Source organism: Loxodonta africana, chromosome 10 (genome assembly GCF_030014295.1).
Source record: "Loxodonta africana isolate mLoxAfr1 chromosome 10, mLoxAfr1.hap2, whole genome shotgun sequence".
In the NCBI taxonomy this organism is placed as follows: Eukaryota; Metazoa; Chordata; class Mammalia; order Proboscidea; family Elephantidae; genus Loxodonta; species Loxodonta africana.
In genome coordinates, this window is record NC_087351.1 from 106,835,862 (window position 1) to 106,849,254 (window position 13,393).

At 42.8% G+C, this 13,393-nt stretch overlaps 1 protein-coding gene across 3 annotated transcripts in view; it reads left to right on the forward strand.

The window, feature by feature from the left end:
• The window catches only part of UNC79 (unc-79 homolog, NALCN channel complex subunit), a 202,209-nt gene extending 192,681 nt beyond the window's left edge, over positions 1–9,528 (forward strand). For all 3 annotated transcript variants that reach the window (XM_064292905.1, XM_064292906.1, XM_064292907.1), the window contains 2 exons: positions 7,260–7,301; positions 9,168–9,528. In XM_064292905.1, the coding sequence (XP_064148975.1) occupies positions 7,260–7,301; positions 9,168–9,368 (243 nt within the window). In that variant the 3' untranslated portion in view covers positions 9,369–9,528. The remainder of the gene's footprint in view (positions 1–7,259; positions 7,302–9,167) is intronic.
• Positions 9,529–13,393: the final 3,865 nt, after the last annotated feature.

A 13,393-nucleotide genomic window follows, 5' to 3' on the forward strand; every position in this document is an offset into this window, starting at 1 on the left:
CCACAAGTGGATGGCTTTAACAAAGAGAAGTTTATTCTCTCACAGTCCAATAGGCTACAAGTCCAAATTCAGGGCGCCGGCTCCAGGGGAAGGCTTTCTCTCTCTGTCAGCTCTGGAGGAAAGTCCTTGTCATCAGTCTTCCCTTGGTCTGGGAGCATCTCAGAGCAGGAACCTCAGGTTCAAAGGATACGCTTTGCTCTCGGCACTGTTTTTTGGTGGTATGAGGTCCCCGTGTTCCTCTGCTCGGTTCTTTCTTTTATATCTCAAGAGAGATTGGCTTAAGACACTGTCTAATCTTGTAGATCTCGTCGATATGACTGCTGCTAATCCATCTTATTAGATCATGGTGATAGGATTTACAACACGTAAGGAAATTGCATCAGTTGATAAAATGGTAGGCAATCATACAATACTGGGAATCATGACCTGGCCAAGGTGACAGATATTTTGGGGGGACAGAATTCAATCCATGACACCTGCCATGTTGCATTCATACCATCAGTGTTCGAGAGTTCCCATTCTTGCACATTTTTCTCAGCGCTTGGTATATTCAGTCTTTAATTTTAGTCGTTGTTAGAGTTGTATACTGGTATCTCATTGTAGTTTTAAATTGCATTTTCCTGTTGGCAGATGACGTTAAGCATCTTTTCATGTGCTTGTTTGCAGTTCATATATCTTCGTGGTGAAGTGTCTGTTCAAATTATTTGCCCATTATTTATTGTTTCTTATAATTGAATTTTGAGGTATAAGTCCTTTATCAGATATGTTACTTGCAAAAGTTTTCTCTGTAGTTTGTCTTTAATTGTCTTTCAGAGAGCAGATGTTCTTAATTTTGATGAAGAGTAATTTAACAGATTATTCTTTTATGGATTGTACTAGATGTCGTGTCTAAACTGTGTCTAGTTATGTCTAATTTGAGAGCCAAAGATTTTCTTCTAGAAGTTTTATAGTTTTGAGTGTTTCTTTAGGTCCCTGGTGGCACAATAGTTCAGAGTTTGGCTTCTAACCAAAAGGTTGGCAGCTCGAATCCACCACCTGCTTCTTGGGAACCTTATGGGGCAGTTCTACTCTGTCCTATAAGGACACTACGAGTCAGAATCAACTCGATGGCAATAGGTTTGGTTTGGTTTTGCATTTTAGATAAATTTTAAAATAAGCTTCTCAATTTCTACAGAAAGCCTCCTGGAAATTTGATTGAGATTTCAGTGAATGTATAGATCGGTTTGAAGAGAATTAACATCTTAATGATATTGAGTGTCCTGATACATGAACACAATGTATCTGTCCATTTATTTATGCCTTCTTAAACTCTTCTCAGTGGTATTTTGTAGTTTTCCATATACAGGCCTAGTATATTTTTCTCAGATTTGTCCCTAAGTATATCATATTGTTACGCATGAAGTTACATTTGACTGTTGTAAATGGTTGTTGTTGTTTTTTTTAATTTCTGCTTGTTTGTTGCTAGTGTATAGAATTACAATCAGTTTTTATATTGACCTTATACTCTGCAAACTGTTAAACTCACTTAATGGTTTTGGTAACTTTTTTTTGTCATTTTCATCAGATTCTCTAAATAGACAATCATGGTGTGTGCAAATAAAGGCAGTTTTATTTCTTCCTTTCCATTCTTTATTCTTTTTATTTCTTTTTCTTGTTTCATTTTACTGGCTAGATCCTCCGGTACAAGTTGAATAGAAGTGGTGCTTGCTCTTGATCCTTGGGAGAAAGCATTCTCTCTTTTACTGTTAAATATAAATGTTAGCTGTTGATTTTTTTGTAGGTATCTTTTATCAGGTTGAGTAAGATTCTCTTCTATTCCTAATCTGCTGAGAAATTTTATCAGAATGTATGTTGAATTTGTCCAATGCTTTTTCTACATCTGTTGAGATGGTCATATAACTTCTTTTTTGACTGTTAATATGAAGAATCTCATTGATTTGACTTTTGAATGTTAAACCAACTTTGTAATCCTGGGACAAACCACACCTGGTCATGAAGTATTATCCTTTTTATATCTTGCTAAATTTGATTTGCTAACATTTTGTTAATTTTTTTTTGCATCTATGTTCAAGATGGTTATTGGGCTATAATGTTCTTTTCTTGCAATGTCTTTTTTGTTGTTTGGTATCGGGGTAATGCTAACCTCATAGATTGAGGTGAATACTTCTTTTTCTGTTTTCTAAAAACATTTGTGTAGAATCAGTATTTCTGCTTTAGATATTTGGTAGAATTTAGCTGAATTTAACTTATTGCTGTCTGCCTTTAAGTAATATTATGCCACTTCATATATAGTATTAAAAAAAAAAAAGCACATTGCTGTTGAGTCGATTCTGACTCATAGCGACCCTCTAGGACAGAGTAGAACTGCCCTATAGGGTTTCCAAGGATCACTTGATGGATTTGAACTGCTGACCTTTTGGTTAGCAGCCAAACTCTTAACCACTGCACCACCAGGGTTTCCATGTATAAAAAAAAAAAAAAAATAGTATAAGAACCCCTTAATAGTAGACTTCCACTTCTCACCTCCTGGCTTTGTGCTATTGTTGTTTATTTCTACATATGTTATATACTGTATAATACGTTATTACCATTTTTGCTTTAAGCAGTCAATTATCTTTTAAAGAGTTTTTAAAAATTTATATTCGCTTTTTAGATTTATCATATTGGCATATTTATCTTTGCCATTTTTCAGTACATTTCTTCCTTTTGTATAGATCCAAAGTTCCATCTGTTATCATCTTTCTTTTGCCCAAAGGACTCGGAAAAAAAAAAAAAAAACTTTCCTGTGCAAGTTTACTGGTAGTGAATTCATTCAGCTTTTGTATGTCTGAGTCTGAGGAAGTTTTAATTTTGCATTCATTTTTTAAAGATATTTTCACTGAGTATTGAATTACAGGTTGACAACCCCCCCGCCCCTCCAGTATTTTAACGATGTTGCTAGTTTACTGTCTTTTTGCTTGCATCATTTCCACCAAGAAGTCTGTGTCATTCATAGTGTTTTTTTCTCTGGCTTCTTTTAAGATATTTTCTTTATCACTGTTGTTAACATATCTGATGATGCCTTAGTGTTGCTTTCTTCATGTTTCTTGTGCTTGGTTTGTTGAGCTTCTTGGATCTGTAGGTTTATAGTCTTCATTATATTTGGAGAATTATCAGTCCTTGTTTCTTCAAATAATATTTTCTATGCCTCTACTTATGCTCAATATTTTCCTCTACTTTGTTGACTATAATGAATATAGTTGTAAGAATTGTTTTAATGACCTTGTCTACCAATTCTGCCATCTGTGTGCCATTTTTGGGTCTGTTCCTGTTGATTGGCTTTTTTCCTCATTATGAGCCACATTTTCATGATTCTTTGAATGCTTGCCAATTTTTTGTTGGATTCCTGGCATTATGAATTTCACTTTCTTGGGTTCTGGATATTTTTGTATTCCTATAAATATTCTTAAACTTTATTCTGTGACATAGTTAAATTACTTAAAAGGCATTTTCTCCTTTTGAGTCTTGATTTTAAGCTTTGTTATCTGGGGTCAGAGCAGCATTTTGTCTAGAGCTATGTCTTCACTACTAAGGCAACATCCTTCCAAGTACTCTTATTGACGTTCTATGAACTACAAAGTTTTACACTCTGACTAGTGGGAACAGAAACTATTCCTGGCCCCATATGGTCATCGGGAATTAGTCCCACTAATCTTTTTGGGTTGTTTTTCCTTTGGCCTCAGTATTTTTTCTCACATATGTGTACTGGTCGGTACTCAGCTGAAGACTCGAGGTGAATCCTTTACAGATCTTCAGAGTTCTTTCTAGGCAGCCCTCTCCTCTCCAGTGTCCTGCCCTGCAAACCCCAGATGCCTTGGTCTCCTAGACTCCCAGCTCCATCTCCTCAACTCAGGACACTTTCTCTAGGCATTGAGCTGGGGTGATCATCGGGCCACCTTGTTTGTTTCCCCTCCCCCAGTGATCACCATCCTGCATTGCCCATTGCTAACTGTCTGGAAACTGTTGTTTTATGTAGTTTATCCAGATTTTTAGTTGTTCCAGGTGGAGGAAGTTTTACAACCAATTTTAATCTGAAGGTTGCAACAAGCCTGGAGTGAAATGAATATAGTCCAACCATCAGGAAGCCTTCAATTTAGTCTGTACCATAAAACAAAATGAAGGATAAGGTATCACTTCTGTTTTGGTGAAAAACAATTTATTTTTAAAAATGCACTTTAGTTTTCTGCGTGTTATTTCTGGAGAGAAAAAAAAAAAAAACCAACTTTATTATAACATCACAAAGCCCAAAGTAAATTACATCTAATTCTCACTGACAGCTTTGTAGGAACCATTAGCCAAAGGGAACTGGAATGAACGTTATTTAATAAGTCAAATTAGTATTCCTGAAGTAGGCTGACTGCTGGGTTATATAATGCTATCAATAATAATGAACTTTAACCTGAGGCCTTTAGTCATGTGATTCATAAATCACAAACCCGAAGGTACCTTGCAGGTATATTTTGGAATCATATAGTCACACATTATATCAATGAGGAAGTGAAAAAAAAACCTTCTAAGGTTGCTTGCCTCATACAGGCAAGGTGTCCACCCAGGGTCAGAGTGCTCAGTGCTCCCTAGTCCTTCCTTTCCTGAATCCCTCGGGTTTCTTAATGGGAGGTAAGTTCAGGTAGGTCCCAAATCTCGAGGTACATGTAGGCCTGCTTCCATGCTAAATGGATCAGCGGTCAACAAAAGTCTCCTTAGGCAGTAGGACCCCCAGGGTTTGCTTTTTGCTGTGCATGACATTTGCAGAGAGGACGGTTAGACAGCTTTATATTTTCCCATTCAGAATGGCTAGACGAGCCAGTCCTACTGCAAGCCAAAGAGCATTGCCTTCTCTGGCACCAACCTTCGTAATTCTACAGTTTTGCTGTGAGGTTGGGAGGGCACGGAGAGGGTGTCATTTTCCGATATTTCGAGTTTTAGTCCAGTTACATCTTCATTACACACGATACTCCATTTCTAAACACACTATTTATGTTAGAGGCAGAATATTTAGCTGGCTGCATCATGAACACTGTGTTTAGGAATGTTTAGGAATCAACACCAATAAAAGTCAAACTAGCAAATTGTATATATCAACAGAATGTTAAAAGCAGAACAATCATCAAAATCAGCCTTGCAAACAAAAACATTAAAAGAAATGCAATTTATCACATCACCAAGTTCATTTAAAAATATATATATATTTTGATGAATTAAGTGAGAACAGCAACCTGTGTTTATGACCAGCCAGTGAACAGAAAGGTTATTTATACACTGTCTCTATGCCTAATAGCCTCTGCTCCGGCTTCACTGGCTTTGTTCACTGCATTGCTGTCCTCCACTGTGCCCGGGCTAGCCACCTCAGCTGCTTCATCCTAGTTCTCACTCAGAGCGCAAACTAGTGCTCAGGTCCTCAGAGGCTGTCTCTGTAGCAGCATCCCTGTCCATCCTAGAAACCGTCCCTCGTCTCACCCAGACCACCAAGGCAGCCTTCACACTGGGCCCCTGCCTCATGCTCCATGTCCTTCGTCACCTGTCTGCAGGCTGCAGCCACTGTGGCCTATCTGGAGCAGACTTCTGCTCATGTGGTGGGGCTCACCTCTTCAGAAGTTGTATTTAATTGGGAATACACTCCAAGTCCCCTAATTGGGCATCAGGCTTGCCTGTGGGCTGATGATGAGAGGCTCTAGCCTGGGCTTCTCTAAATTTGGTTTTCATGACCTCCCTGAGAACCTCATACTTCAGTATCACGTGAACCCCTACCGCCTCTTTGTCCCTCTGCACAGCCCACTCTGGGCTTTGCTCAGACCTTCTCTGGGCTTCCTGGAATGCCTCATTTCTGCCTGTCTAGACCCTGCCCATGGTTCACTTGGCTACCTTACCTAGCCAGCCTCCACTGTTGGTTTCCATTTCTCTGTTCCCCTTCTCTTCTTGTACTGGGCATTAAAAATCAATTTTAAAGTATTTTTTAATTAAAAATTGAACTGTAAATCATTGGTGGGAAGGGCTTACATCTTCTAATCTCTGTTACCCACAGCAGGTTCTTCTTTCTGTCAGTGTTTGGGAATCAGCCTTTTCTAGATAGTCATTAGGCCTCAGCTTCAGCATCTGAAGTCAGTGACCCCAAGTGACCCCAAATGCAGAGGCCTGTAAATGTCACTACTTGCCAATTAATCTCTTCCATGTTATATGACATCATTCTTTTCAGTGAACATTAGTCTGAGTTATGCCCTATTTTTAACAAAATCTGTGGTTAAATAGAGAAAAGCTGAATACTCCTCTCTTGGGCTAGAGGGTTGGAAGGAACAAGGAGTGAAATAATGTGAAGTCGTAGCAGCATATTAATGGTCTGAGAAGTAATAAAATAAAGAAACCAGCATTCTCAAATTTATCTAACCACAGAACCCACCCCCCAGCCCCCCTTTAAATCCCACCTAACGAGAACTCTGTGGAGCACGTGGTTTTGGAAGTCCCTGACTTCTGGATGCACGAGGCCTTGAATGTTTACTTGTGTTCCATGGCTGAGAGACCAGTGCAGAGGGAGGGGGCCTGCTGCTGGAGGCACCCAGGCAGGCACCCTGTGACCTCCAAGGAGGGCCCACGTCATGGAGGAGGTTGAGGGCTGATTGGAGAGACAGCAGAGGGTCAAGTCACCCAGACATCTTGCATTGGAGACCCTTAACCCTGAGCAGGGTCTGCTGCTCGTCCGTGTGCACCCACGTTGCACCCACCCCCCACCTGACCCACTCTTGCTGGGCTTCACCTTCCAAAGACAGCCAGGCAACAGCCGGGTTTGTCATTTTCTGTCACGGAGGCCTTCCAACTGCTTCCCAATTATAGTTTCCTAATGACTACGGGCAAATAGAGCACCATTCTACTCAGGGACTCAGTTGTAAACATCCCGTGGAAAAAATTCTGATTCAAGAAAGCGAGGATTTAATTAAATAAGTGTACATGTAATTTCCTGTACTTAGTAGCTTTCACTAGACAGTCACCTACTCAAAAGCGTGTATTTCAGGCACTCATGGGGCACTTATTAACCTCCAAATGCCACCAGCTCAGCAGGGTATGGCCTCAAGAAGACATTTCTGATAATGGGTAACTCCACAGCAGGCGTCCCCATCCTTGTATGATGTTAAAGGGATTCAGCGTGCCCTACTTTTCCTCACAGCAGTCGCAGCTTCCGAGGGCAATGGAGGACAATAATAACAAGGTTTCTGTGTTTCTCCATACAGCTGATACCTATGTGGTTGCCAATGATTCAGTCAAATATCAAGGTAAGTACCCCCTGGGCGGACTGGGAGCGCAGCTTCCTGCAGAGAATGTCCTATCGTTCACAGGGGTTGTTGGTGCTCTGTATGGAGGGAGGAATTCAGCCCACTCCTGGTCTCAGAGAGCTGATGATGCAGGAGACCCTGTGGGCCAGGCAAGGGGCCTGCAGCCAAAGGGCGACAGTCGGAGCTCCTATGTCGCTCACTAGTGATAAGGATGCAGTTGGTGGGGGTGGATCCCAGTGCCCGAGTCAGGCACAGTTCAATGATTAGAATGTAGGTGAGGGTCCCCTGCCTTGGAGAATACCTATGGGACGTGGTCCCAGGCATGCCCAGGCTTATTTCCTGGCCGCTAAGACTGATTTCCTGTGATGAGAAGAATTTTAGTCAGAAAGGACAACACTGAATGAATGACAGAATTGAGGTAGAAAGGACCTACCCGCTCATTACACAGCTAAGGGTACCAGAAAGGGAGAGTAATTTGGATAAGGTCCCACAACCAGAAAGGGGTAGACCCTGACTGAATAGATTTCCCACTCACAGTGCCTGCCTTGAGTGATGCTTTGTCACTGTTGGGGCAAACATACTTTGTGCCTAGCAAACTTTGTTCCTGGCCTCCACATTACGATGGCAAAGCTGGCCACCTGCTCCATCTAAAACAGGGCCCATCTTCAGCAATGGGAGTCCTGGGGGAGCAGAGAGGGAAGAAGGCAGCTTTCTTGCTGGAGTTCTTCTCAGAATTGGGGTGGGATGCTAGTGGAAAGAGGGAGATACGAACGCAAGGTACACAGACACCCCCCCCCCTTTTCTTGGCAAGTCACAAAAGAGAGAGATGCAGCTGTCAGTGGTGATCCCAGGCTCTGAGTCCTAATTTATAGCATTGGTTCCATTTGTGGCCACCTGAGGGGGCATCGGCGCTGCTGAAAACTTTATCTTAGCACTAGTTCTATTGTGAAAAGTGAGCTGCTATATTTCTGCCTCTAAGCATTCCAAATTGCCCTTCCCACTTGTGGCAATCTCTGACAATTTTACATTGCACAGGATGCTAGAATTGGATGAAAAGCTGGGGGAAAAAAATAAGCTTCCAACCTGATTTCTTCATTTATACAGACAGGAGAACAGTGAGATTACAATAATAATTAAAATGCAATGAGCACTTACCCTATTCCAAATTCTGTTCTCAACACTCTGTTTACTCATTTGTCCATACAACAACCCCACTTTGCAGATGAGAAAACCCAAACAGACTAAACAAAGTTGGTTTCCAAAATTGTTCATAGAGGAGCCGGGGCTTGAACCTAGGGAGTCTGACACCAGAGCTTGGGCACTTAACCAGACTTACGTGGAGAATGGCTTTGCGGGGAGAAGTGTCTGTGCCAGCCCATACGCTGCTGCGTCAGCTTAAATTCCTGTTGAAATGAGTCAGTCAGGATGGAGTGTCATTATTTGGGAGGATTTAGGCCAGATGAATGGTCCCTGGGTGGTACAAACCATTAAGTGCTTGACTACTAGCTGAAAGGTTGGTGTTTCAAACCCACCCAGAAGCACCTTGGAAGACATCTGGCGATCTGCTTCCAAAAGGTCACAGCCTTGAAAACCCCATGGAACATAGTTCTACTCTGACACCCGTGGGGCCGCCACGAGTCCTCATTGACTCAATGGCAACTAACAACAGACCAGGTGACTCTAGAAATGACAGGTGCGGGCGTATAGCACTGGCCCACATCACCTGCCCCAGCACTGTCAGATTTGGGCATTTGCCGTCTTCAGGCCCAGCCTCAGTTCTGCCAGCAGAAGCCCAGGTTGGCACACCCGGGGTTGGCCATGAGGACTAGGAAGACAGAAACTCAGTGTCTTGCCCTTTCTTCACAGCACTTATCCGCGGGACTCCAGCTTCGCCTGCAGGCTATTCAGAACAACGTGAACCACCACAGCCTAAGGGCGCTGCCGGGCTCAGGGCAGAGCAGCACCAGCCTGGCGGCCCTCCGCAAGTGGCTGCAATGCACCCAGTTCAAAATGGCCCAGGTGGAAATCCAGTCCTCGGAAGCAGCCTCTCAATTTTATCCTCTATGAGTGGACTCCTCGGCTTTAAGTGTCAACACTCTGGTTTAGCAATAATGGGTTTCAAAACAAAACAATTTGATCCAAGCAGGTTGGGGAATACATTGGTACTGTACATTCTCTTTATAGTTTAGTAAAAGACACGCGGAGGCCGGAGAGGGCCAACAATGAAGCTTTCTTGCTACACGTATTTCTGATGACTCCTTGGGCTATCTGATTGTTTCCTTACATTATTTTTTAAAAAAAAAAAAAAAAACCAAATCATTTTTCTTTAACTAACTTCTATTTTTTTTAAGAAAAAAAAAAAAAAATAGACTGGTGGGTACTCACAGAAAAGTTGTATAGTCCCCCTGTTGCTATTTTTGATGATAGAGAATAAATAGGGTTTTTGAAACCTTTGTAGTGTTTTTTCTTAAAATCCACTCTTGGCAATGCAATAAAAACCCGTCACCAGAAGCCAGTGACATTCGACTGAAGCTTTTTGTCATTACCCTGGGAAAAGTGGCAGCTTGCAAGAAACATTACAAAGTGCACTTAGACATTAGGTGGTTAAACTGTGCCAATTGTTTTCTTTGTTTTATAATATCATTTTCCAAAACTGTCCAGTCGGTTTTATTATTTTTAAAACTAGTTTTTTTTCAACTCCTCAGTTCTAGGCTGTACTCTCTTGTAAGCTTTATGATAACCACTTTAGTTTTGTGAATAATAAATTTTACTCCTTTTGTTAATACTTGTATACAGTTCAATTTACAACCGTAGACTGCATACTGGACCAATGAGTCCCGGCACTGGCACCGAGCACCGCACCTGGAGTTCTGTTTCATAACAATGAATTTTAATAGCATAAGAGCACCCCGATTTATCAGCACTTCTCCTGAGCATTTGACTCTGCATTCACAAATGATATTTCTCTCCTCTGTCCCTGTAATGCACTGACGAAAAGAAGAGTTCATACATACTTAAGCTGTATATTGACATGCTATTAAATACCTTTTTTATTATCTTCGTGAGCCTGGGGTTTTTTAAAATCAGTTTGTAGAGGTAGAGCCTAGTTCCCGACAACCCTTTCTTCTAAACTGTTCAGACTTCTCACTTCCCTTAAAACTACAGTGTGGTTATTAAGAGGAAAGGCTTTCTTTCAGGTGAGAGCCAGGCCTCTAGGGTGGACTTTCAGGGCCTGAGACAATTCGTTTTTTTGTGTGTTGACCACTAAGAGGCTTCTCTTTCCTTCTGGGAGGTTCAATATGTTAATGCTTCTCGGGGGAAATAAGTCCTCAGATGTGTGTTTCACATGAGTTCTAGAAAGGCAGGGGCAGATCTTCATCCTTACGAAACTTTCAGGGAACAAACAGGGCCCCTCTATTGAGTATAGGAACTATTCTTCATATTTTGCTAATGGACATCCGCTCTTCTGAAAGGCCTTCCCCACCCAGAATTCTCCTTTGTTCTGATAGTACTTGGTTGTGCTTCCATGAGCGTTTTGTCTTGTATTAGAGTAAGTTATGCATGCGTTTCTCTCCCTTGTAAACTGACACCTTTGAAGAGAACATGGACTGTCCCTGTACCCCAGGGTTTGGCACATAGCACTATTTAATTAATGTCTATTGAATTGAGTGGATTCAGTTAAGCAACAGGTCTTTCTTGAGCTAGCCAATGGGCTTGGCAGGGGCTAAGCTGTGACATTCTCCTTTTGCGGCAAGAATTCATGTGGGGGTTACAGGAATGGGCAGGGGGAGGCCCTTGCTGCCTTCCTGTGAGGGCTGGCTGACTTCTGCACCCTGGCTTAGCTGTAGACCTGCTGTCCCCTAGTCCTGAGCCCACCCTACCCCAGGCTGCTGGGACCTTGGTGGCCCAATCCTATCAGTAGGCAAGGTCTGAAGTTATCTGTAGCTGCTTCTCCAACCCCATCTACTTTGCCCAGGTCTTTGAATGGATTTTATGTTTACATCCTCCCATGGACTGGAGGGAGCACTGGTAGAGCAGTGGTTAAGAGCTACGGCTGCTAACCAAAAGGTCAGCAGTTCAAATCTACCAGCTGCTCCTTGGAAACCCTGTGGGGCAGTTCTACTCTGTCCTATAGGGTCGCTATGAGTCAGAATCAACTCGACGGCAACAGTTTTTTTTTTTTTTTTTGGCGGGGGGATGCGCCCTTAACCTGGCTGCTGTGACTGGGTCCTGATCTCATGCTTCATACTCTCTGGACCTTTCCTTTACCCCAGTCACAGCCCGGGGTCTTAGTCCTGCCCAGGGAAATCTCCCTCCTTGCCCCCTGAGAACTATGACCCTTCCTGCCAACCTAACCCACATATGTCCCTGTTGGCACCCTACCACTTCACTGATTGGTAGAGACCGGCAGACCCAGTGGGTCTCTGGCCTCCACTGGACCCACTCAGATGCCTCTGTGTCCTCATCTTTTGTTACATTATGTCAGCCCCTCCAGCAAGTCAGGCTCAGGCGCTGGGAAGAAAAAAGTCAGGGAAAGAGAGGACAGATAGAAGTTCAGCAGGATTGGCCCTTAGAAGCAGGAGCAGCAGCCATTCACCTTGGTCAGGGGTCAGCAAACTACAGCCCAGGGGCCAAATCCAGCCTCCAGCCTGTTTTCATAAAGTTTTATTAGAACGCAACCAGGCCCATTCAATTACACATAGTCTGTGGCCATTCCTAGCTACAGCAACAGCAGAGTTGAAGAGTTGTGACAGAGAACGTATGGCCCACGAAAACTGAAATAGTTGCCATCTAGTTCTTTGCCGAGAAAGTTTGCCAAACCCTGACATAGGTGAAGGCCACTGAGGAGCACCAAGCTGGAACTTTTGCACAGATGTGTTTTCCCTACCGACTTGGGCGGATTTGAATTTCATCACTAGTGTGTTCTCATCTGTAAAATGGGAACGTGATACAATATACCTCATAGGGTTGTTGAGAGGATAAAAAAAAATCATGCAAGAAAAGCGCCTAATGAAACGCCTGGCATATGGTAAGCACTCTATGAAATTATTATTACTTTTATTCTTATGTGAAAGCCCAGGGAAGTAAAGCAACTTGCCCAAGGTCCTACAGCTAGTAAGGAGCAGAACCAGGACTTGACCCCAGGTGGTCTGACCCCCAAGAGGACACTCCAAATCACTGCCCCTATTAACTCCTGCTAACCACACACCAGCCCCAGGAAACAGCAGCTGATAGTGGCACAGAGGCCAGGGAGAGTACAATAAACACTCTACCTATGTAATCCTCATTAGGCCATCGCTAATTACTGGCTTCAAGAGGGCCAAGGAAGAGACTGTTTCCCTTCCCTCCTGGAATTCTAATGGTTGCAGAGTGTGAACAGAACATTGTGAGATTTCCAAGGGTGGAATGGGCCAAAATCTGCAAATGCATAGATTACATTCACGCCAATTTTTCACCGTGGGCATGCTTCTTACTAGCTGGGTGACCTTGGACAAGATATTAAACCTCTCTGAAACTCTGTTTTTCCTTATCTGTAAAATGGGGCTGCTCTACCCATCTCCCTGGGGTGATGGAAAGCTCAAATGGACTGAGGACTGTGATGGTGCTTGGGAGACTGAACTGGAATCTGTGGACCTCTGGGAAGACTGGTGCCACTGAGTGAAGACCACACAAAGGGACAGCACACAGCTCCAGGCTCATTTGGTTTTTTCCCTCAGCAAGTCCTTCAGAAACAAGATCTACAAAGACCCATGGAACCTAAAACCTGGCCATTAGCCAAGGGTGTCCTGTCTCCAATGTCCACCTTGTCTTTGCAAGTCATGCCATTCTGCCTCACTCGGGATGTTTTCAGCAAATCTCTTCCCTCAGAGTCTCATCTGAGGCCAATTGGTTGCAGCAATTTCATCTCCATTTCTAAGCTACAACAGGCCAAATTGGATTGGATTGGATTGGAGAAGATTGGTCATCCACCAAGACTCTTTCATGAGTTGGGATTGAAAGGTCTCTGGCATTAATTGGACAATGCAGATCATTTATTATACCTCTTTAATAGAATTAATTTGCAAATATGTATATTGGGCAAATTGGGTCTT